This window comes from Neophocaena asiaeorientalis, unplaced genomic scaffold (assembly GCF_003031525.2).
Source record: "Neophocaena asiaeorientalis asiaeorientalis breed wild unplaced genomic scaffold, Neophocaena_asiaeorientalis_V1.1 scaffold268, whole genome shotgun sequence".
In the NCBI taxonomy this organism is placed as follows: Eukaryota; Metazoa; Chordata; class Mammalia; order Artiodactyla; family Phocoenidae; genus Neophocaena; species Neophocaena asiaeorientalis.
The window spans coordinates 3,402,698-3,428,536 of NW_020173979.1; the positions used below are offsets into that span (position 1 = coordinate 3,402,698).

Sequence of the window (25,839 nt, forward strand, 5' to 3'; positions counted from 1 at the left end):
ATCAGCAGGCGGACTCTCAACCACTGTGCCACCAGGGAAGCCCTTCCACCTTCTTTTTAAGTGTTGGGTCCTAGGTGCTAGGTTATCTCATTTAATCCTTTATGGAGAAGTTATCTATCTTGGCTTTTTTGTATATGAAGTTATAGAATTGAATTGACTTGCCTAAGGTTACACATTTATTTAAGTGGCAGAACTAGGTTATGAACCTAGGTCTGGATAACTGCAAAGCCAGTGTTCTGGTCACCATGCTGTGGTGACCTTAACCTGGCAACTGCCATTTTTGGGTAGAAACAATTACCCTTTATTTATTTATTTACTTTTAAAATACATTTTATCTATGTATCTATCTATCTATCTGTGGCTGCGTTGGGTCTTCGTTGCTGCGTGCGGGCTTTCTCTAGTTGGGACGAGCGGGAGCTACTCTTCATTGCGGTGTGCGGGCTTCTCATTGCGGTGGCTTCTCTTGTTGTGGAACATGGGCCCTAGAGTACGTGGGCTTTAGTAGTTGTGGCACGCAGGCTCAGTAGTTGTGGCTCGCAGGGTCTAGAGCACAGGCCCAGTAGTTGTGGTGCATGAGCTTAGTTGCTCTGCGGCATGTGGGATCTTCCTGGACCAGGGCTCGAAGCCGTGTCCCCTGCATTGGCAGGCGGATTCTTAACCCCTGCGCCACCAGAGAAGTTCCTCCTCTTTATTTTTAACATTAAAAAGTTGAAAGCTAATGCACCTGGAATGTAGAGGTTCCATGTAGTGATCTGACAAGTTTTCTTGGGAATGACATTTGCAAGCTCTCAGTTGGGGAGAGTGTTAGTGATAAGCTTTTTTAAAGAGTTGGACTGATTGCTTGAAATGACAGCAGGGGTCATGTGAATCAAGTTTTAGTGCCTCTCACCTAGCTCCATTGTGGATAGTGCTGGGCAGTTATTAATAGAACTTCTTGACATCTGCCTTTCTTGTTTCTTTTCTTTTCAGCATATATAGTGAGCCACACTGGTTTGAGAACATTACAGTTGGAACTTAACAGCTACCAACGTAAGAGAATATTTTTTAGAGAAGGGAGATAGCTTGGTAGAAAGAATCCTTATTCTGGAGCAGACAAACCTCAATTCTAGTCTTCTGCCTGATGCTTAATAGCTTTGTGACGCTAGGCAAGTTACTTAATTTTCCAGACCCACGGTTTCCTCATCCTTTACATGGAGCTAGTTATATCTGTCTGTCTGAGGTAGAGGGGAGATAACACCTACACCTTACCAATTGCTTGCTGTTGAGGAATGAAAATCCATTTCTTTCATTGCTTGCCCCTGGTTCCCTATTCAAGAAGAGGGAACTCCAGTCTTAGAGTCCAGGGCAAGATAAGAATAAGATAAAAGACTGGGCATATGATATGATACGGCCCCTGCTGTCAGGTGTTCTTGTTTTGTTCAGGGCTGTCTCCTAAGGTCACACATGGCTGTTCCAACTCAATGTCTCTGTCTTTTTTTTAATGGGCGTTGGGGATTTATTATTTCTTTTTTTTTTTTTTTTTTTTTACAACCACTGCGCCACCAGGGAAGCCCTTTATTATTTCTTGTCCATTATTCTGTTGCACTCTAGGGCCAAAAATGTGAAGTCGTGGAGTAACCTTTCAGTGGTAGAGTGTAGTATTTTATGAACATTAAAAAACACATTTTTTCCCTGTATAAGAAAATTTACAAATATAGTTTCTTAAGAAAAAAAAAAAAATCCGTTGGTAACCTCACCACCCAGAGAGAACATTTGTTGCTGTTTTAAGGTCTGTCTTCCTCCTTCCTGTTGGGCAGGGAGGAATTCATCAAATTGTGCAGGTTCTCTTTGTTATTGTGGTGATGAAAATGATTATAAAAATAGTGTTTTAATGTCCCATGGAACCCCAGAGTGTGACTTTGGAGTCACTAGAAGGATAATGCCTCTCTCACTTACTCACCTGGAATAGCTCTGGATTTATCTGTATTATATAGCAAAGCTTTTAGTAAGATTTTATGTGAAAAATTCTATGGAAATTTCTAAACACACAAAAGAGTAAAGCGATCCATTCGACTCAGCCTTGAATAGTTTTCAAAATTATGCTATTCTTAGTCCAACTTTCTCTTTCTTGAACTTTGTTTTTTTCTGGGGCATTTTAAAACAAATCTAAGATAGCTTTTAAAAAAAAAAGAGTTTGACAAATCACTGTTTTATGTCAGCGAAAAAATATATATAAAAAAGTTTCAAAGAATAAAAAAATAGTACAACTGGTACCGAAGGTTATAAAAGACGTGTAAAGTTTCCTTTGAACACAGTTCTCACTTCCCAAAGTATCACTTCTGAGTTTCCCATTATCCTTTAGACAGAAACTTAAAAAAATAGAACCATATTATACATACTATTTTTCAATTAATAACTTTTTCAGTTAGTAAGATACATTGCCCATCTTTCCATATCAGCATATAAAATCATATAAACCCTATTCTTTTGTGTGGATGCAATAATATTTCATCATATTGGCTTTATCATTTAAAATATATATATATATCCCGTTCCCTATTAATGGAACTTTAGGCTTCAGTATTTTTTTTCTGTTATGGCACTTTGCTAATTTCAGTGAACATAAACCTTTAGGCTTGCATGATTATGTCTGTAGAATAAATTCCTAGAAGTACAGTTGCTTGGTCAAGGAGTATCAGTGTTTTATTATTAAATTGTCTGTATACAGAAAAGTAATAATCTCTCTTTTCCATCCCCCCCCGCAACAAATGTTAACAGTTAATGTTGTCTACCATTGCATGTTTTCATTTTTTGTTCATAGGATGATATGTAACCCAACAATTACAGGGATTTTCCCTCTTTACTTACAGTCATATTGCAGACATGTCCCCAGGTTTTGTAAAATCTAACTCTTTCACCAGTGGAAATTTCACCAACTTTTATCATCCATAGATTTGGGGGCAGTGAGGGCGAGGAATACATTTTTTTTTTCTCCTTTGAATTATAATATATGTGTAGAAAGTACAGAAATCTTAACTATATAGCTCAGTGATTTGTCACAAAATGGGCAGTGATTTATTCTGATAGGTGAGGCTAAATCGTTTTCATGGAGGGTGGACCAGTTTATAATCTAGTTTATTTCTTCTGTAAGCTCTGGATATCATTTAAAAATGTTTAAGGTTTACTTTAAAAAAATTGTTAAAAATAACCTATACTTGTTCCAATTTAAACTAATAATAAAAAGTGACAAATAGTAACATGATGAATTAAGACTTTCTACCATCATTTAAAAATCACTGCAGGGGCTTCCCTGGTGGCGCAGTGGTTGAGAGTCCGCCTGCCGATGCAGGGGACACGGGTTCATGCCCCGGTCCGGGAAGATCCCACATGTGGCAGAGCGGCTGGGCCCGTGAGCCATGGCCGCTAAGCCTGCGCGTCCGGAGCCTGTGCTCCGCAACGGGAGAGGCCACAACAGTGAGAGGCCCACGTACTGCAAATCACTGCATAATATTCCATTTAATATATATATTACTGATTTTAAGAAACCCTCCCTTCCTTGTCAAGACTGCTTCCAATTTTTGAGGCATCCATGTTGAGTAGAACATCATTGTAGCTAAGTGTTTGTACACTTCTGTGATTATTTCTTTAGGTGAAAGAGTGTGCACATTAAAACACTGTAGGTTGCTAAATTGTACTGTTGACCGGCTGGCTCAGATTATACTCCTAAAAGCAGCGGATGGGAGATTCCCTTTTTATATGCCTTAGCTGGCATTGGATACTTTAATTTTGTATTTTTTTGCCATTCTGATAAATGAAAATGTTAAAATACATATTTATTTATTGGCCATTTCTACTTCTTGTTTTATGAGTTACCTCTTCATACCTTTTCTCCATTTTTCTAAAATGACTTTTTAAAAAAAAATCTTAGTTGTAGGAATTCTTTATATATTAAATCCAGTAACTGTCATTTATTGCAGGTGTTTTCCCTAGTTTGACATTTGCCTTTCAGTTTTGTTTATAATGCTTTGTGCTTTGAAGAAGATTTTGAAAGAAATTTTTACTTTTTATGTAATCATACTTATTCTTTTTTAATGTTTTTTTTATTGAAGTACAGTTGATTTATAATTTGTTAATTTCTGCTGTGCAGCAAAGTGACTCAGTTATACACATTTATACCTTCTTTTTTATATTCTTTTACATTATGGTTTATCCCAAGAAATTGAACATAGTTCCCTGTGCTATACAGTAGGACCTTGTTGTTTATCCATTCTGTATGTAATAGTTTGTATCTACCAATCCCAAACTCTCAGTCCATCCCTCCCCCAACCCCCTCCCCCTTGGTAACCATAAGTCTGTTCTCTATGTCTGTAAGTCTGTTACTGTTTCATAGATAGATTCATTTGTGCCATATTTTAGATTCCACATGTAAGTGATATCATATGGTATTTGTCTTTCTCTTTCTGACTTACTTCACTTAGTATGATCATCTCTATGTCCATCCATGTTGCTGCTAATGGCATTATTTCGTTCTTCTTTATGGCTGAGTAGTATTCCATTGTATATATTACCATATCTTCTTTATCCATTCATCTGTCGATGGACATTTAGGTTGTTTCCATGTCTTGGCTATTGTGAATAGTGCTGCTGTGAACATAGGGACGCATGTATCTGTTTGAATTATAGTTTTGTCCGGGTATATGCCCAGGAGTGGGATTGCTGGATCATATGGTAACGCTATTTTTAGTTTTCTGAGGAACCTCCCATACTGTTTTCCACAGTGACTGCACCAACTTACATTCCCACCAGCAGTGTAGGAGGGTTCCCTTTTCTCCACACCTTCTCCAGCATTTGTTATCTGTAGATTTTTAATGATGGCCATTCTGACTGATGTGAGGTGGTACCTCATTGAAGTTTTGATTTGCATTTCTATAATAATTAGCATTGTTGAGCATCTTTTCACGTGCCTGTTGGCCATCTGTAGTCATTCTTTTCCTTTACCATTCTTCTAGTGGTTTATGGCTTTATGTTTTATATTTAAATCTTTCCGTTTCTCTGTAATTTATTTTGGTATATGCTGTGAATCAGGGATCCACACTCTTTCTAAATGGCCACACTGTTTTCTGCATACTGTTTACTGATCTAGCTTTTCCCCCATTGGTTTGAGATCATATGCTCATGTTTCATTTCCTTGTATCTGATGATGCCCACTCACAGAAATCCTTTCAAGCTTTTGTTCTTCTTTACTTCTCTAGTATCATCATCAGTAATTAACCTCTTTAGGCTTGTCATGGTCCGCAGTGTATCATGCTGTCTTTCATACATATAATGCTGGTTTCAGAGTGTCCTGTTAATGATGATAAGCTTTGAAAGTTCAAAAGTTCAAAGTGCCAAACAGAAAGATTCATTTTAGCATTTTTCTAAAGAAGTGATGTTTCCTGTTTTTACTGCGAATTGAAATTCTTGGGTATTTTTTTTTTTTTTTAGTGATTTCCATGTCATTTTCTGAATATAGGGTGACTTGGTGATCTCAGAATTTGAAGCAACAAGTAAATTCATATTTTGGAGAAAGTTTTAATGATAGCACAATGACTGGCATATAGTACTAGCCCTCAAGAAATAGCACTTTATTAATTTCATTGATCATATACATATTTTTAGGCACTCAAGAAATCACATATATTTTCCGTGGAAGAGAGCCTCTGCTATGGGAAAATGAAAACTACGCCTCATTTTACTAACACTTTTAATTTATGGTTTCCAAAACAGTGTGTGTGATGGATAAGGCAGTGTGCGTGTTGAGTAAGGTTTAACAGTATACGTAAATTTGAGGATAGGGAGGTGGATAAATGGGATTCAGACCACATTAAAAAATGCCTTTTTAATTTTCAACAAAAATGACACAATATACCTCATACTACAGACTTTTATTTTATTGCTTGTAAGAATTCTGGTTTTATGTATTTCTGTTGATTTATTTTTATTGCTCTGTTTATGAAAGTAACACTTTTTCCCTGCAAAAATTTTGGACAGTAGAGAAGTATAAAGAAGAAATTAATCATTCAGCCATAATCTCACTTCATTTTAGTGCCCATTCATTGTTTTTTCTTCTTGACATTTTATTTTTATGTATGTGTGTATATGTGTATGTTTTGTTTAGTTTATAAATAGGCTTATACTCTATGTATACTGAATTATAACCCCATTTTTACCAATATGATTCACATTAGTAAACTTAGGTCTACATTTTTAATAAATAACTATGTAGAGTTTAATTGTCTGGATGTACAATAATTTAATCATTCTCCTACTGATGGACATTAAGGTTATTAAATTTTAGTCTCTACTTATTTCTTAGGTTGTATTATTCATTGGAGAAATTCTGAGTCAAAGGATATGAACTTTCTTAAGGCTTTTAAACATTGACCAAGGGCTTTCCTGGTGGCGCAGTGGTTAAGAATCTGCCTGCCAATGCTGGGGACAAGGGTTTGAGCCCTGGCCCGGGAAGATCCCACATGCCGCGGAGCAACTAAGCCCGTGTGCCACAACTACTGACCCTGTGCTCTAGAGCTTGCGTGTCACAACTACGGAGCCCGCGTGCCACAACTACTGAAGCCCGCGTGCCTAGAGCCCGCGCTCTGCAACAAGAGAAGTCACCGCAGCGAGAAGCCCGTGCTACGCAACAAAGAGTAGCCCCCTCGCCGCAACCAGAGAAAGCCCGTGCACAGCAACAAAGACCCAATGCGGCCAAAAATTAAAATTAAAATAAATAATTAATTAATTTTTTTAAAAACCCAAAAAATTGACCTATCCTCCACCAAAGAGGTTATTCTAATTTATATTATTCTTAGCATATGATAGTATACTATCTCAGTATATGATAGTACAAATAAATGCCCAGTGTAGAAAACTGGAAAACATAGGAAAGCCCAAAGAATACATGAAAAGAATCACACTTTGTTTATTCATTTGCTTATTCTTCAAGCAACACATATTTATGATGCTCCTACTGTGTACCAGGGATTATTGTAGGGGCTGGGAATACAAGAGTGCACAAAATAGACAAAAAGCCACTGTCTTAGAACCTAAATTTTAGTGGGAAAAGAAAGAAAATAAGTAAAACACATGGTATTTTAGGTAGTAAGAAGTGCTGTGGAGAAAGTGGGGGCAGGGAGTAGGGCACCCCAAGGGTTGGGGCTTTTATTCTGCATGAGATGGGAAGTCATTAGAGAATTTTGACGAAAGGTGTAATTTATCTGACTAATGTGTTAATAGGACCTATTAGATAATAGAATGAAGAGAGGAAGCAGGGGGACCAACTCTAAGGTTGACCAGTGTATTAGGGTTCTCCAGAGAGACAGAACCAGTGGTAGGTAGACAGATGGATAGATGGATAATTTAGAGAATTGGCTCACATGATTGTGGGGACTGGCAAATTTGAAATTTGTGTGGCAGAGAAGCAGAAATGCAGGCAAGGTTTATCCTTGACAGTCTTTACAGTCTTGAGGCAGCATCTTTGCTCTTAAGGCCTTTAGCTTTCTACATGAGGCCCCACCTGCATTTTGGAGGGTAATCTGCTGTACTCAAAGTCTACTGATTATAAATGTTAATCACATCTACAAAATACCTTCACAGCAACATGTAGACTAAAGCTTGACCACACGACTGGCCAAGTTTGTTGTGGCCAAGCTGAAACATAAAATTAACCATTACAACTGTGACTGAAAAGAGGCCAATATTTGGAGTCAGGGATACAAATGGGAACAGAGGTAGTCCATGACCAAATGAAGAAAGAAAAGGTGAGTGTGACATTAGTAAAAATGATACCAGTCTTATCAAGCCAATATCATATATATCACCAATATCTAATAACCATTTAGTCAGAGGTGATTTGGACTTTGGAGTCCATGGTATGGGAAGATAAAAATATGTATCTACTTGCAATAATGAAATGCTTCAGTAATGATTCTTCATAAAGAGTCATTCAGTAGATAGTACTCATTTTGTGGAAGAACCATAAGTGTGTAGGGAACTCACAGTTAGCACTTACGCTAGACACATTACTAAGCCCTTTCCCATATATTGTCTTTTTTAATCCTTTGAACAAATTTTACGAAATAGGTTTTGTTATGTCTGTTTTATACATGAGGAAACTGAGAAAGAAAGCTTGCGACTTGCCTAAGGGCGCACACCTACTAAGTGGCAAAGCCAGGATTTAAACCTAGTCTCTCTGGTTCCAATACACCTTATTGCCTCGTAAAGTAGAAACTATTTTCATAGAGACAATTATCTGTATTTTAAGTTGTAAATAGGGTTTTCTAGGACAATTACGCAATAGGAATGCTATTTATGTTATTACACAAGTAGCGTACATGATCAAATATCTCTTCTTTAGAGGCCTTCTCTGGCCACCCAATCTAAAATAGCTTCCTGCTTTTCACTCTGTTCCTTTACCCTACATTATTTTTTCTTCAGAACACTTAGCACTGCCTGAAATTACATTCCATGTTTGTTTTTTTTCCTCCTGTCTGTTGTCTTTTTCTCCCATCAGAATCCCAAGTTCCATGAGAAAAGGGTCGGTCATGTCTTACTGTTCACTGGATGACAAATTCACCTGTTTCTAAAATAGTTCCTGGACAGACAGAATAAACTGGAGTGTGAAGGAATGGCTGTCTCTAAGCTTTGTTGGGATTATATGGGGTAGTGGTATTTGCTGTCATAGCCAGAACTACTTTCGACGTAGTTCTCTGAGTTCTTTGAATCCAGGTATTCAAGTGAGTTGAAGGGAGTTCCTTGAGTAAAAATTGATTTTTCTTTGAAGGATAGCTTATTGTATTGTTGTTTTGCTTAAAAAATCTTTTCTGATTACAAAAGCAGTACATGCATATTGTAGAATATTGGGATAAAAGTGGAAAGAAAAATGAGAAATAATCCTCAATTTAGGGAAGTGCCATTCTTAGTATTTTGGCGTATTGTCTTTGAGTTTTTAATCTTTGCATATGCTTTACATAGTTGAGAACTATATATATATATGATTATATATATCTTTATATGCTTTACTTTACATGCTTTGTACACTTATTCAGAATTATTGTGTTAATGTTTTCTATCATTAAAAATTTCTCGTAATTTGAAATTACCATATTTCATGAACAGCCCATAATTTAACATTTTTCTGGGTGCTTAAACTCTTCACTTTTAATTATTAAAAACGAATCTCCATCTTTTTGCATAATTCTTTGCTGTCATTTTCAATTACCTAGGATATATTCCTAGGAGATGTACTGTACATATCCTGTCAAATTGTTTTCCAGAGGGTTTGCATATCATTGTACCCTCACTGGGATTGAACATTATTATTCTAAAAAAATTTAACAAGGCTGATTTGTGTGATTCAGTAGAATACTCTAAATTCACAGGCCTCTTCACAAATGGCAGCTCTCCTCTCTGAGCAATTTGAGTATATGTTGAGTCAGCTAAGGCATGGCCTACTAAAATAAGATCTAATAATACTGGATATGCTTGGCCAAGAATAAAGGACTTGAGAGACATTTTCCAACATGTGCCTTCTTATTGAATTGCCTGGGTGCTCTGACTAGAATTCAAAATTGAGATTAGTCAGTTTAGATGAGGTTATTCAGAAAATACAGAAAGTATAGAATCACCCATAATACATTTTTACTGACTGCCTGCTGTGTGCCATGCACTGTGCTATGATCCGGTAGTACAAAGAACCAGCTGCCAGTCTTTGTAGATAGATGGCATATGAAAACTGTTTACTCCAGTAAAGGAAGGTTCTTTCTACCCCATTCTCCCTTTAGAAAACCAGGAGTCGCTTACTGAAGTCCTTGTAAAATCTCTTATATTATAGCATGCTTCCATCTTTTTAAATTCGGAGTAAAAGGCAAATGTTAAATCCTTCATCTATAAGACAACAGGAAGTGAAAAATTAAGGATTAGAGTAAATGGTAACCAGAAGAAACCAACACCTAATTAATTTCAAAGTAAAAACTTTGCCAGAAGAAACATTGCCCCGAGGGATCTGGTAGAGTTCGCAGGAAAGAGAAGGATGGAAGAATCCCTGTCAACTAGTAGTGAATGGCTTGGGGAAGACACTGAGCCTGTAGTGTCCTCAGTCAGTACTGGTTTGAGATGTTTACTAAAATCATCTGACAGTGGTGGTGAAAAAAGCACAAATCATTTCAGCACAATTTTTTCCTAGGGTTATGATCCCACAGTTTGAAGTGTTGGGTATTAGTTATTGCAAACCAGCCATTAAAAGATTTATTTTTATTGATTTTGAGACAGTCTTGAGCTCAATTGTAAGTACAGTACTAAGAACTTTTTGTTTCTCAAACTATGTGAAAGTAAAGCTGACTGAATGCTCCGTCATGTTCTAGTGTTTTAGTGTATATTTCTTACAAAGGAGGATGTTCTACATAATCATAATATGAGAATCAAATCAGTAAATTAACATTGGATACATTACTGCCATCCAGTCCTCAGTCTCTTGAGTTTCATCAAAGGTCCAATAATGTCCTTTGTAGCAAAGGTATCCAGTTCAGAATGATAAGACACCTTTAGTTGTCATACTTCTTTAGTTTCTTTCAAACTGGAACAGTTTCTCCGGCATTCCTGGACTTCTGTGACCTTAGCACTTTTTTTTTTTTTTTTTTGCGGTACGCGGGCCTCTCACTGTTGTGGCCTCTCCCTTTGCGGAGCACAGGCTCCGGACGCGCAGGCTCAGCGGCCATGGCTCACGGGCCCAGCCGCTCCGCGGCACGTGGGATCTTCCCGGACCGGGGCACGAAACGGTGTCCCCTGCATCGGCAGGCGGACTCTCAACCACTGCGCCACCAGGGAAGCCCAACCTTGGCACTTTTGAAGGTTACAGATCAGTTATTTTGTAGTATGTCTATCAGTGTAGGTTTGTCTGTTTCCTTATGATTAAATTTAGTTTACACATCTTTGAAAGGAATATCACAGAAGTGACGCTGTGTTCTTTATCTTTGCATCTTATTAGGTAGTACATGATTTTGATTTCTCTTGTTACTAATGGTGGTCATCTTGATTATTTGAGGAAGGTGGTATCTAGGAGCTTTCTTCACTATAAAGTTACCGCTTTTCTCTCTGTAATTAAGTATTTTGTGGAGAGATACTTTGAAACTGTATAAATGTCCTCTTTTCATTAGAATTTCAATTTATTCACTTATAGACTTGTGGTTTCTTATTTTTTTCAGTGGGTTATAATCTGTTATTATGATTATATATTTTGATGGTCAGATTGTTCAAAGCTTGGCCTTTGCATGCCGTTTCAAGCTGGGTCCTGTATCCTTTTGATCTGTCCTCATAATTCTTTAAGCACTTCTTAATTTCTGGGGCAAAAAAAATTTTCCAGGCTCATCTTGTATTTTCCCATAGTCAGCCCTGAAATTAGTCAATTCTGTAAGGAGCCTTGGTTTCTTTTTGTGAAGAATGGTATTTAGATCTGGTTGCTAAGTGTGCTTAGTGCTATTGGGATGTCACTGCTTCTATAGGCTCTCTCAGCCAACAGTGTTAGGTAATATATGTATAATTTTGTCTCTGTGGAAAAAACTCCCTCCTTTTCTATGTATTAAAAAACCGCGGGGGCTTCCCTGGTGGCGCAGTGGTTGAGAATCTGCCTGCTAATGCAGGGGACACGGGTTCGAGCCCTGGTCTGGGAGGATCCCACATGCCGCGGAGCAAGTAGGCCCGTGAGCCACAACTACTGAGCCTGCGCGTCTGGAGCCTGTGCTCCGCAACAAGAGAGGCCGCGATAGTGAGAGGCCCCCGCACTGCGATGAAGAGTGGCCCCCGCTTGCCACAGCTGGAGATAGCCCTCGCACAGAAATGAAGACCCATCACAGCAAAAATAAATAAATTAATTAATAAACTCCTACCCCCAACATCTAAAAAAAAAACAAAAACCGCGGGCTTCCCTGGTGGCGCAGTGGTTGAGAGTCCGCCTGCCGATGCAGGGGACGTGGGTTCGTGCCCCGGTCCGGGAAGATCCCACATGCCGCGGAGTGGCTGGGCCCGTGAGCCATGGCCGCTGAGCCTGCGCGTCCAGAGCCTGTGCTCCGCAACGGGAGAGGTCCCAACAGTGAGAGGCCCGCGTACCGCAAAAAAAAAAAAAAAAAAAAAAACCGCGAGTTCACAGTGATAGTTCTAGTCCAGTCTTACAGATTTCATTCCAGTTTTCTAAGGTAGCCCTTTTCATATTTGTAACTCCCTTCTCTAACAGTGAGAAACAATGACTCCTGTTTTCCACAGTATGTGTATTCACTTGCTCAGTTCTAGAATGCATATTCAATAGTTTTAGAATTGCTTACCTATATCACTGAAAAATAAATTTACTAACCATACTGAATATTTCTTTACAATTAACTTTTGTTTTTGGCTATATATTCTAACTGCTGAGTTCCAGAGTCACTTGGATTAATTTTTTCCTCACCGTTAAGTATGATTATGTTATTCAATTGAAATGTATTTAGGTTCGTTTGTTTCTGTTGATATTCCATCTCTCTCTCCCAGTCGTTGTTGATTTTATTTTTTTGAGTATATAAAGCATGTATTGCGGTTCTAAGAGTAAAAACAATACAGAAAGGTCATCCTTTCTGTCCTGTTCCCATTCGTCTGTTCTTTCCATCCTGTTTCCATCGGGTAACCAATTCCTTTAGTTTCTGATTTATCCTTCCTGGGTTTCTTTATGCACTAAGGAACAGGTACACACATGTATATTTTCTTATTTCTGCTTACTTCTTATACAAAGGGTAGTATATAGGTAGATACTATTTTGCACTTGGCTTTTTTCACCTGAAAATGTACCCTGAAAATTACTCTGTATTAGCGCATAATACTCTGTATTAGCGCAAAATTACTCTGTATTAGCGCATAATTACTCTGTATTAGCGCATAATTACTCTGTATTAGCCTTTCTTATTCTTGCGTAAGGCTGCGTACTGTGTGTTGATACACCATAGTATATTCGGCTTAGAATCTTAAGTATGAGCATGCAGGTTGTTTTGTTTTTGTTTTTTTTTAATTACAAACAGGACTCCAGTGCATATGTTTACCTTGTGCATATGTGTTTTCATAGTATTTAATTATAGTGTATCTTCAGGGAAGATTCCTAGAAATGTATTATTGGATCAAAAGGGATGAATTGGGAAATTGGGATTGACATATATACACTAATATATATATAAAAGATAACTAATAAGAACCTGCTGTATAAAGAAAATAAATAAAATAAAATTCAAAAAACACCCCCAAAAAAAACCAAAAACGAAGAAATAAAAAAAAAAGGTTGATACAGGAACAAAGGTAATGCCCGATCAAAACGTCAAGCTACTTATGTAGTTTTGTTAGATATTGCCAAATTCTCCTCCAGAAGGGTTGTACACATTTGCCTTCCCACCAGAAGTATATGAGAGTGCCTGTTTCCTTACTCATTTACTGACAGAATGTCTCATCATACTTGTGAATATTTGCCAGTGTTAGGTGAGAAATGTATAGCTTTAATTTGTATCTCTTTAATTATGAGTAAGTCTAAACATCTTTTCTTATTTAAGGGTTGTTTTTATATCTTTTAAAAAGTCTGTCCATGTCCTTTCCTCATTTTCCTATTGGGATTTTGGTAATTTTTATCCCCCTCAATTTAAAAGAAAAATTTAGGTATATAAGTCCTTTTACCTGTGACATACGTTTTAAATATTTTTTCCAGTGTTCTAATTTTATCTTTTTCCAAATGGCTGACCAGTTGTCCCAGCACTTATTAAAAAGTTCTGCAGTTTAGCAAATGCAAACTAATATAGAATGCATAAACAACAACGTCCTACTGTATAGCACAGGGAACTATATTCAATATCCTATGATTAAACCATAATGGGAAAGAATATAAAAAAGAATGTATTACGTATGTATAACTGAATCACTTTGCTGTACAGCAGAAACCAACACAACATTGAAGTTCCCTAGTGATTTGAGAAGCCACTTTTATCACGTACTAAATTTCCATATGTACTTGGGTCTATTTCTGAACATTCTATTCCATTAGGCCAGGATGTGGCAAACTATGGCCATCTGGCCAAACCCAGCCCTATTTTTGTAAGTAACGTTATATTGGATCACAGCCCCACTCGTTTATTTACTTATCGTCTATGGCTGCATTTGTGCTACAACAGAAGAGTCAAGTAGTTGTGACAGAAACTGTGAGGCTTGCAAAGCTTGAAATATTCACCTCTCATCCTTTACAGAAGCTTGCTGACACCTACATCAGAGTAATTATCTATGCATATGCCATAAAAGAACCTTGTTTTTAACTAGAGAGACTTATAGTATGTTTAAATGTCTGGTGGGGCTAATTGCACCTTGTAGCTTTTCTTTTTGCATGTTGTTTTCTGAGTATTCTTATAAGTTTTTCCACATGAATTTGAGTACCAACTTGTCTGGCTCCACAAGAAGCTTTTTATGTGATACTGGGGTGGTTTTTTTTTTTTCTTTTTGGTGGTACGCGGGCCTCTCACTGTTGTGGCCTCTCCCGTTGCGGAGCACAGGCTCCGGACGCGCAGGCTCAGCGGCCATGGCTCACGGGCCCAGCCGCTCCGCGGCACGTGGGATCTTCCCGGACCGGGGCACGAACCCACGTCCCCTGCATCGGCAGGCGGACTCTCAACCACTGCGCCACCAGGGAAGCCCTATACTGGGGTGTTTTAAAATTATAAATTAGGGTGAACTGTTATCTTTATAATGTTGAGTCTTATCCAAGAACTAATTTTGAAGAAGAGAATAGAGAAACTTATCAAAGAACCAAGCCACAAAAATGCATCAGACCAACATGGTTTCACAGGGGAATTCTACCAAATCTTCAAAGCATGTGTAGGCCAGAAGCTTCATAAATTGCTTCATAGCATTGATTTTGAAAAAAACCAGTTCTTCTGGGGGGAGTTATTTCTAGTTTTATATCTTTTGATCAGAGGCTATTATTATCTGATTTTTTTTCTTTTGTAGAACTTATTTCTTTGTGATCAAATATATGATGAGTCTTCATAAATTTTTCATGTGTGCCTGAAAAACAGATTAGTCTCTATTTACAGGGTGTAAAGTTTGATATCTTTAATATTTGCTGTACCTTCTTGATTATGTTTATTCTTCTGAACTTTATATTTTGGTCCTCTTGATCTGCTTTGTATTGGGAGTAGTGTGTGTTAGTGTATTTTTAATCCATGTCTCTTTGCATATCTTTTAGTTTCCTTTCATGATGTGTTGTTTTCTTTGCTCTTTTATTTTTGAAATTTTTGTTTAAACTTAGAAAGGTGTATATTTTTGTTCTATTGATTACCCTTTACTTACAACTTTTAAAATGCTTGTAATTCTTGGGGTTTTATTTAATATTTTATTAACAAGTTTATCCTTTTAATGGAATTCTTTAACTGCCACCTGTTCACTATACAACAGTCAGGACTTGTTCTTTCCTCTTCTGATCCCTTCTCCTTTTAAGCTGCATTATTTCTCCTTTTCAGAATGTATCACATATTCTTCAACCCTCATCATCTTCATCTTTGTTTTATTCTTATATCCATACTGTAATTATTTTATTTTATATATTTTTTTACTGTAATTATTTTAAAATGTTTACCATTAATCTTTTTGCTAAAGTGTTCTGAGTCATCTCTTGGTTGCTCAAGGAGACAGAATTCCCTGACCTGTTACCTGTTTGAAACTATTTTCCTATTGTCTTTGGTTAGAAAATCTTTACCGTACACTTCCTTTTCTACTGTTTTTGGAAAATGCTGTCCCACTGATACGTTGCTTGGTACATTGTTTTTAAGATATTTGATGCCAGTCTAATTCATGCTCTTTCTCTTGTAAGTTTTCTTTTAATTTAAAAAAAATTTTGGACTGGAGACTGAGAAATCTTTTCTTTATCTTAAAGTCTAATAATTTTACTAGGGTATCTCTAGGAGTTCAGTGCTGTGGGCCAATTTTCCCTAGTATCTGAAGACCCTGTTAACATGCAGTTCAGATTTCCTTTTATTTCTGGAAAGTTTTCTTGAATTATAGTGTTAACGAACCAAACTTGGGTCCACCCACCTGCACGCAGTAAAGCCAGTCTGTTGACACCAGGTTATGGTGAAAGAAAGTGCAGCGTTTATTGCAGGGCACGAAGCAAGGAGTCCAGGACAGCTAGTACTCAAAACACCTGGACTCCCCAGTGGGTTTCAGGAAAACCCTTTTAAAGGCAAGATGAGGGAGAGGTGTCCCAGGGTATGTGGTCAGCTCATGCATAGTTCTTTGGTTGATGGTGAGATAACAGGGCCGTGTCACAGGGGTGAACATTATCAGTTCTTAGCCTCTAGTAGGCCTGTGGGGGCTGTGTGCTCATGGTCAGCAACTAGTTAACGTTTTGCATTTGGTGGGCATTTTAACATCTGTAAGACAGCTCAGGAAATGATACTAGTATCTAGGTACTTCAGACAGAGGCTAAAGCAGAGGATATTGGGGAGGGGTCTGTCCCTGAAAGGCTTCCTCTTTTTCTTCGATTTCAGCTACTTCTCTGTCCTGTTTTGTTTCTTTCTTTATCTCACTTTCATTCTCTTAGATTATTTTCCTGCTTTTCTTTAATGCCTATTATTACATTTTTCATTTGAACTTATCATTTTGGGGGCATTGTAATTTACTTTCATTTCTATTATAATCTTGTTTTTATTTCTTTACTGAGTTAAATCTTGTTTCATTTCTTTCTGCTTTTGGTATGTTTTCCTTCTTGAGTTTTGACTTTCTGATTCAAGGCATTTTAAAAATAACATCATATATTTGTTTAATCATATTGAGTTCAGTTTGGAGTACTCTTTTCAGGCACATTCCATAAGCGCAATATGCCATAATGCACTAAGGCATACATAGTATATAATAAGTTTACTTTTCTTATGTATAACTAGAATGATAGTATCTATGTACTATCCCTAGGAAAATCAAGTGAACAATTACCAAAATCACGCTCAGTAGGGCTTAATTATCTTGTAGAACCTCAGTTAGGAAAGACTGATTTGAGGTTTTCATTTTCTTCTGCCCCTCCCTGTCCTTTCTTCTTTTATGTGTGGGGATTTCATTAGCTGAATTTTTGTGTGTGTGTGTGTAGATGAAGATTTGCTTATGTCACTACATTTTGGGGGGCAGGACTGGCAGTTTGAGGTTAATTTTATGAGTCCTAGTTTAAGAACATCTTCTGTCAGTGTAACAAAACATAGTTTCTTTCTTTGTTTTTTTTTTTTGGCTGCGCCACACAGCATGTGGGATCTTATTTCCCAGACCAGGGATTGAACCCGTGTCCCCTTCAATGGAAGCACGGAGTCTTAACGACTGGACTGCCAGGGAAGTCCCCAAAACATAGTTTCTTTACTGGGTGTCTTGTTTTGGGGTGGGGAGCAGGAGATCGAGGAGGAAGGGCTTTGTTTGCATCCTTTGAATGTTTCAAAAAATTCTTTAATCTTGCAGGATCTTAAAATCTCTCCCCTGCCATTTCTTCTTCCCTTAATTGTATGGTTTCCAAAAGACAACTGGCTTTTCCTTTCCTTTTTTTTTTTTTTAAATTAATAAACTTAATTTTTTAGAGCAGTTTTATCCTGGAACTGAGTGGAAAGTATAGACGGTTCCCAGTTCCCATATCTCTCTCTTTTTTTTTTTCCTTTAGAATTATTTTATGAAATCGTAAAGGTACAACAGCTTCTTAACTCTACACACGGACTTAAATTTTTTTTAAAGGATAAACGTTATGTCTTATTACACCATGATCCTGGCTAGTAGCTTTTCAAAACGTTGAGAAAAATCTTAAAAAAGGTTTCACATGTTACCTGAAACTTACAATTTAACGTTATCAAAGAAGGAATGCTTCTACACTCTTAAAAAGACCACTAGAAAGAAACAATTAAAAAGCTAAGAAACTGTCTCAAAGGCTTTTTTTTTTTTTTTTACAATCCTTCCTGTACAGTGAGGTAATGTTATTAAATAATCCAATCCATTCACAAAATGGTTCTCTGCATCTGCTCTGGTGTCTTCTGCCATATCACTGCGTATTTATGCATGACTGAGAAAAGAGTTTCCTTAACATTGTTACTTCGGTAACCTGAAGCTGTTCTGTTACCTCTGGGCTCTCATCCTCTCCTATTTATACAGTGAAGCCCATGGTAAATAGGAAGAAGCTCAATATTGGCTTCTCCCTCCATAACCCCCACTTCCTCCACTGTCTCCTGGACCATAGTTTCCTCCACCATATGGTCCCCCATGTTCCTGCTACCACCAAAGTCTCAACTCTTCGTAGTTAGAAGGTTGCTGGTTATAATTTCCACTTCCATAATTTCCTCCTCCATAGTTGTCATAACCACCTCCGTAGCCCCCACCCTGGTTGCCATATCCAGGTCCTCCACCACCATATCCTCCTCTTCCTCCTCCATAACCAGGGCTACCTTCAAAATTCCCACCTCCGGGCCCTCCTCCATACCCATTATAGCCATCTCCAAATCCACGACCACTTCCATATCCATTAGATCCTCCTCTGAAGTTACTTCCTGGTCCTGGTCCAAAATTTCCGCCACCATCACCACAAGAATCTCCAGAACCAAAGTGGCCTCCTCTTCCACTTCTAGAACTTTGGACTTCCTGCATTTCTTGTCTAGACAAAGAAAGCCTTTCTTACTTCTGCATTATGACCATTGATAGTATGGTATTTCTGCAACACAGTCTTATCCACAGGATCACAGTCATCAAAAGTAACAAACCCAAAGCCTCTTTTCTTTCCAGACTACCTATCCGTAATTATCTCAATTTTTCCATATTCCTCAAAGTAATCTCTAAGATGATGTTCCTCAGTATCTTCTTTAATTCCATCTACAGATAGCTTCTTCACAGTGACATGAGCCCCTGGCTTTCCAAAGTCCTCTCTTGCAACAGCACGTTTTGGCTCAACTACTCTCCCATCAGTTGAATGAGGTCTTGCAGCCATGGCGGCATCAACCTCAGCCATGGATGAAAAAGTTACAAAACCAAATCCTCTTGATCTTTTGCTTGCAGGATCCCTCGTTACCACACAGTCTGTAAGTTTTCCCCGTTGCTCGTAGTAGTTCCTCATACTTTCTTCTGTAGTTTGAAAGCTCAAGCCACAATAAAGAGTTTACAGAATTGTTCCTTTTCTCTCTCCATCGCGGACTCAGTTGCTTCAGCGCGATTGGCCGCAGCCGAGCGAGATGAGAGAGATCTCCGCGGACGAACACGAACCGGACGCATCCTGGCGCTGTAGTGAGAACTGCCGCAGCTCGGGAAACAGCATCGCTAGGAGCACCTCCACTCGCGACGCGGTGCTGCTGCCACTGTCGCTTGAGCCACTGCCGCCACTTTTCTAGAACCTTCCGCCTGTCTAACGCATCTTCCCTACCTCAGGCTGTTGCGTACCCATATATCTCTTGTCCTTACACAGGCGCAACCTCCCCCACTATTGACATCCTGCACCCGAGTGGTATATTTGTTACAGTCCATGGACCTACATCATCATCGGTTTTGACACATGTATAATAACATGAATCTACCATTATAGTGTCATACAGAATAGCTGTACTGCCCTAAAAATCCTCTGTGCCCTGCCTGTTCTTCCCTCTCTCCTCCTAACCCCTGGCAACCACTATTATTTTTACTGTCTCCATAGTTTTACCTTTTCCAGAATGTCGTATAACGGGAATCATATAGTATGTAGCCATTTCACATTGGCTTTTTTCACTTAGTAATACTTATCTGAGTTTCCTTCATGTCTTTTATGGCTTGAAAGCTCCTTTCTGTTTAGTGCCAAATAATATTTTATTGTCTGGCTATATCACAGTTTATCCATTCACCTACGGAAGGACATCCTGGTTGCTTCCAAATTTTGGCTATTATCAATAAAGCCACTGTAAACATCACTGAGCAGGTTTTTGTGTGGGCATAAATTTTCAGTTTATTTGGGTAAATACCGAAAAGCGTGATTGCTGGATCGGATAAGAGTATGTTTAGTTTTGTAAGAAACTGCTGAATTTCCAAAGTAGCTGTACCATTTTGCATTCCCATAAGTAGTGAATGAGAATTCCTGTTGCTCCATATCCTCACCAGCATTTGGTGTTGTCTATGTTTTGTATTTTGGCCATTCTGATAGGTGTGTAGTGGTATCTCATTGTTTTAATTTGATATATGATGACATATGAAGTGAACATCTTTTCACATGCTTACTGCCATTTGTATATATTCTTTGGTGAGGTGTCCGTTCATGTCTTGCCCATTTTAAAATTTGCGTTGTTCTTATTAAGTTTTAAGGGGTTTTTTTTGTATTATTTTGGCTAACATCCTTTATCAGATTTGTCTTTTGAAAATATTTTCTTCAAATCTGTGGCTTCTCTTTCTCTCTTTTTTTTTTTAATTCTCTTTTGATATTGTCTTTCACAGAGCAGAAGTTTTTAATTTTAATGGAAGTCCAGCTTGTCAATTATTTCTTTCATGGGCTGTGCCTTTGGTGTTGTATCTAAAAAGTCATCACTATACCCAAGGTCACCTAGATTTTCTTCTATGTTATTCCAGTACCGTTTGTTGAAAAGATTATCTTTGCTCCATTATATCGCCTTTGCTTCTCTGTCAAAGATCAGCTGATTATATGGGTCTGTTTCTGGGCTCTCCTGTTTTCTTGATCTGTTTGTCTGTTCTTTCAGCAATACCACACACTATCTTGATTAGTGTTACTTTATAGTGATTCCTGAAGTTAGGAAGTGTCAGTTCTTTGACTTTCTTCTGTTACTTTAACATTGTGTTCTCTATTCTAGATCTTTTACCTCTTCATGTAAACTTGAGAATTAGCTTGTTTGAGAGTCATAAAATAACTTGCTGGAATTTTGATTGGGATTGCATTGAATATTTAGATCAAGGTGGGAAGAACTGACATCTTGACAATAATGAGTCTTACCATCTATGAACTTGGAATATCTCCTTTATTTCGTTCTTTAATATCTTTTGTCAGAGTTTTATAGTTTTCCTCCTATAGATCTTATACATATTTTGTTAACTTTATACCTAAATACTTCATTTTGATGGGGTCCTAATGTAAATGGTAATGTATTCTTAATTTTAAATTCCACTTGTTCATTGCTGGTATATATGAAATGTGATTGACTTTATATTAACCTTGCATTCTGCAACCTTGCTACAATTGATTACTAGTTCCAGGAGTTTGGGGGTCATTTTTGTTGTTGTTTTTTCTACATAGATGATGATGGCATCTGTGAACAAAGATAGTTTTCTTCCTTCCCGATATGTATTCTTTTTATTTCCTTGTTGTGTGTCATATTGCATTAGCTAGGACTCCCACTACAATGTTGAAAAACAGTGATGAGAGGGGACATCCTTGCATTGTTCCTTAGCATGAAAACTTCAAGTTTTTTACCATTAGGTATGATGTCAGCTATGGGTTTTTTTGTAGGTGTTCTTTATCAAGTTGAAGTCCTGCCTCCGTTTGCCTTTCCTTTTACACTTTTTTTCCTTAAAGAGTGGTGCCTGGAAGACTATTTCTTTGCATCTTGAATCCTCTTTTGAGTCCCAAATTTGTAATCAACTCTGACCTATCAAAACTCTTTCTCAGTATTTTCACACTTAATGGGATTTTATGTCAGTCTTCAGTCTGCTGCTTGTTTCCGTCTTTTTTTTCTTTTGCACAGTTATCCTGGACTACTCTTGCTCTTCATGAAGGCTTATGGTAGGAACATATGGGCATCCTAGGATCTAAGTATTTCTTTTTCTGCTTATTTTCTATTCTTTCTGCTTATGCTGAGGGCTTGAGTTTTGTGTAGCTTCGTTCGTTCTTTTTATTTTTTTTATCCTGTGACTTTGCTAACATTGCATATTCTACTTGTTTTGTACACTCTTCGGATTTTCTGTCTAGGTACTCATGCCATCTGGATGCTTTCTGATATTTATGCTTTTTATTTCTTTTCTTGACTTATTGCACTGGCTATAACTAGTGAAATTTGTATTGAATAGAAGTGTGACAATGGATATTCTACTTTTGTTTTGAGTACAGTGGAAAGTGTTTCATTTTTGACCATTAAGTATGATATTAGCTATAGGTTTTAAAAATATATGTCCTTTATCACATTGAGGAAGTTACGTGAGAGTTTTTAATCATGAGTGCGTTTTGAATTTTGTTATATGCCCTAAATGCATCTATTGAAATCATCATATAACTTTTCTTATTCTCTTAATATGGTGTATTACATTGATTTTTTTGAATGTTCAGCTAATCTTTAATTCTGGGAAAGCTCCAGCTGATCATGAGGTATTATCATTTTTATATAATTTTATATTTGATCTGTTAATATTCGGTTGAGGGTATTTTAATCTTTTTACCTGAAGGTAATTGGTCAATACTTCCTTTTTTGATAATGTCTTTTCTCAGGTTTTAGCATTATGATTAGCCTAATAAAATGAATTAACCTCTCTATATCTAAAAAGAGTTTGGGAAAGATTACTGTTATTTCTTCCTTAAATGTTTGATAGTATTTATCAGTAAAGACATTTAGGGCTTGAGTTTGCTTTGTGGGAAAGTTTTTGTTTTTGTGTAGCAATTAAATTTTTTTAAAAGCTAACTTTTTTCATGTGTAGTTTATATATAATAAAATTCACCAATTTTAAGTTTCCAGTTCAGATGAATGTAGTATAATATCTACAACAATCATGTACTGGTCTTTTTTTTTCTTTTTCTTGTGATAGTGATAGATTTTTTTTCGAATTTTATTTATTTTCTTATACAGGTTCTTATTAGTCATCCATTTTATACACATCAGTGTATACATGTCAATCCCAATCTCCCAATTCATCACACACACACACCCCCACCACCGCTTTCCCCGCCCTTGGTGCCCATACATTTGTTCTCTACATCTGTGTCTCAATTTCTGCTGCAAAACGGTTCATCTGTACCATTTTTCTAGATTCCACATATATGCGTTAATATATGATATTTGTTTTTCTCTTTCTGACTTACTTCACTCTGTATGACAGTCTCTAGATCCATCCACCTCTTACAAATGACCCCATTTTGTTCCTTTTTATGGCTAAGTAATATTCCATTGTATATATGTACCACACCTTCTTTATCTATTCGTCTGTCGATGGGCATTTAGGTTGCTTCCATGACGTGGCTATTGTAAATAGTGCTGCAGTGAACATTGGGGTGCATGTGTCTTTTTGAATTATGGTTTTCCTTGGGTATATGCCCAGTAGTGTGATTGCTGAGTCATATGGTAATTCTATGTTTGTTTTTTTGTTGTTGTTGCAGTATGCAGGCCTCTCACGGTTGTGGCCTCTCCCTTTGCGGAGCACAGACTCCGGACGCGCAAGCTCAGCGGCCATGGCTCATGGGCCCAGCCGCTCCACGGCATGTGGGATCTTCCCAGACCGGGGCACGAATCCGTGTCCCCTGCATCGGCAGGCGGACTTTCAACCACTGCGCCACCAGGGAAGCCCTATGTTTAGTATAGTATTGGTCTGTATACTAATTTTTTTGTAGTATCTTTGTCTGGTGTTGGTAGCAGGGTGATGGTGGCCTCATAGAATGAGTTTGGGAGTGTTCCTTCCTCTGCATTTTTTTGGAAGAGCTTGAGAAGGATGGGTGTTAGCTCTTCTCTAAATGTTTGATAGAATTCACCTGGGAAGCCATCTGGTCCTGGACTTTTGTTTGTTGGAAGGTTTTTAATCACAGTTTCAATTTCATTACTTATGATTGGTCTGTTCATATTTTCTATTTCTTCCTGGTTCAGTCTTGGAATGTATACCTTTCTAAGAATTTGTCCATGTCTTCCAGGTTGTCCATTTTATTGGCATAGAGTTGATTGTAGTAGTCTCTTAGGATGCTTTGTATTTCTGCAGTGTCTGTTGTAACTTCTCCTTTTTCACTTCTAATTTTATTGATTTGAGTCCTCTCCCTCTTTTTCTTGATGAGTCTGGCTAATGGTTTATCAATTTTGTTTATCTTCTCAAAGAACCAGTTTTTAGTTTTATTGATCTTTGCCATTATTTTCTTTGTTTCTATTTCTGCTCTGCTCTTTATGATTTCTACTAACTTTGGGTTTTGTTTGTTCTTCTTTCTCTAGTTCCTTTAGGTGTAAGGTTAGATTGTTTATTTGAGATTTTTCTTGTTTCTTGGAGTAGGCCTGTATAGCTGTAAACTTCCGTCTTAGAACTGCTTTTGCCGCATCCCATAGGTTTTGGATCATCGTGTTTTCATTGTCATTTGTCTCTAGGTATTTTTTGATTTCCTCTTTGATATCTTCAGTGATCTCTTGGTTATTTAGTCACGTATTGTTTAGCCTCCATGTGTTTCTGTTTTTTTCCCTGTAATTTATTTCTTTTTTTTTTTTTTGGAAGATGTTGGGGGTAGGAGTTTAAGTTTCTGCTGAGAAATAAGCTGGTAACCTTATGGGAGTTCCCTTGTATGTTTTTTGTAGTTTATCCCTTGCTGCTTTCAATAATTTTTCTTTGTCTTTACTTTTTGCCAGTTTGATTACTGTGTGTCTCAGCGTGTTTCTCCTTATGTTTATTCTGTATGGGTCTCTGCACTTCCTGGACTTGGGTGGCTGTTTCTTTTCCCATATTAGGGAAGTTTTCAACTATAATCTCTTCAAATGTTTTCTCGGGTCCTTTCTCTCTCTCTTCTCCTTCTGGGACCCCTATAATGCAGATGTTGTTGAGTTTAATGTTGTCCCAGAGGTCTCTTAGGCTGTCTTCATTTCTTTTCATTCTTTTTTCTTTATTCTGTTCTGCAGCAGTGAATTCCACCATTCTGTCTTCCAGGTCACTTATCCATTCTTCTGCCTCAGTTATTCTGCTATTGATTCCTTCTAGTGTGTTTCTCATTTCAGTTATTGTATTGTTCATCTCTGTTTGTTCTTTAATTCTTCTAGATCTTTGTTAAACATTTCTTGCATCTTCTTGATCTTTGCCTCCATTCTTTTTCTGAGGTCCTGGATCATCTTCACTATCATTATTCTGAATTCTTTTTCTGGAAGGTTGCCTATCTCCACTTCATTTAGTTCTTCTAGGGTTTTATCTTGTTCCTTCATCTGGTACATATCCCTCTGCCTTTTCATCTGGTCTGTCTTTTTGTGAATGTGGTTTTTGCTCCACAGGCTGGAGGATTGTAGTTCTTCTTGCTTCTGCTGTCTGCCCTCTGGTGGATGAGGCTATCTAAGAGGCTTGTGCAAGTTTCCTGATGGAAGGGACTGGTCATTGGTAGATGTTTGTTATCAAGGTAATCTGACCTCAAAATACAGTTGGGGGGCTTCCCTGGTGGTGCAGTGGTTGAGAGTCCGCCTGCCGATGCAGGGGTCACGGGTTCGTGCCCCGGTCCGGGAAGATTCCTCATGCCGCGGAGCAGGTAGGCCCATGAGCCGTGGCCGCTGAGCCTGTGCGTCCGGAACCTGTGCTCCACAACGGGAGAGGCCACAACTGTGAGAGGCCTGCGTACCGCAAAAAACAAACAAACAAAATATATATATAATTGGGGATGTTCCCTTTTCATCTGCTTTTTGGAAGAGTTTATATAGAATTGATACTATTTCTTCCTTAAATACTAAGTAAAATTCACCACTGAAACCAGTTTCTTTAATAGCTATAGGGCTATTGAGGTTTTCCATTTCTTCTTGTGTGAGTATTTGTGTATCTTATAAGGACTTTGTCCCTCTCATCTGAGTTGTGGACTATATTAGTACAAATTTGTAATATTCCCTTGTTTTCCTTTAATGTTTATAGGATCTGTATTCACGTTCCCACTTTTAT

At 37.7% G+C, this 25,839-nt stretch overlaps 1 protein-coding gene and 1 pseudogene across 5 annotated transcripts in view; one reads left to right on the forward strand and one right to left on the reverse strand.

The window, feature by feature from the left end:
• The window catches only part of FBXW11 (F-box and WD repeat domain containing 11), a 129,547-nt gene that overhangs the window by 41,488 nt on the left and 62,220 nt on the right, over positions 1–25,839 (forward strand). The window contains exon 2 of one of the 5 annotated variants that reach the window (XM_024753351.1): positions 19,209–19,352. The exons of the other annotated variants lie outside the window; for them this stretch is intronic. Within the exon in view, the coding sequence (XP_024609119.1) occupies positions 19,209–19,352 (144 nt within the window). The remainder of the gene's footprint in view (positions 1–19,208; positions 19,353–25,839) is intronic. 5 annotated transcript variants of the gene reach the window in all.
• On the reverse strand, positions 18,274–19,197 carry LOC112405075 (heterogeneous nuclear ribonucleoproteins A2/B1-like; annotated as a pseudogene).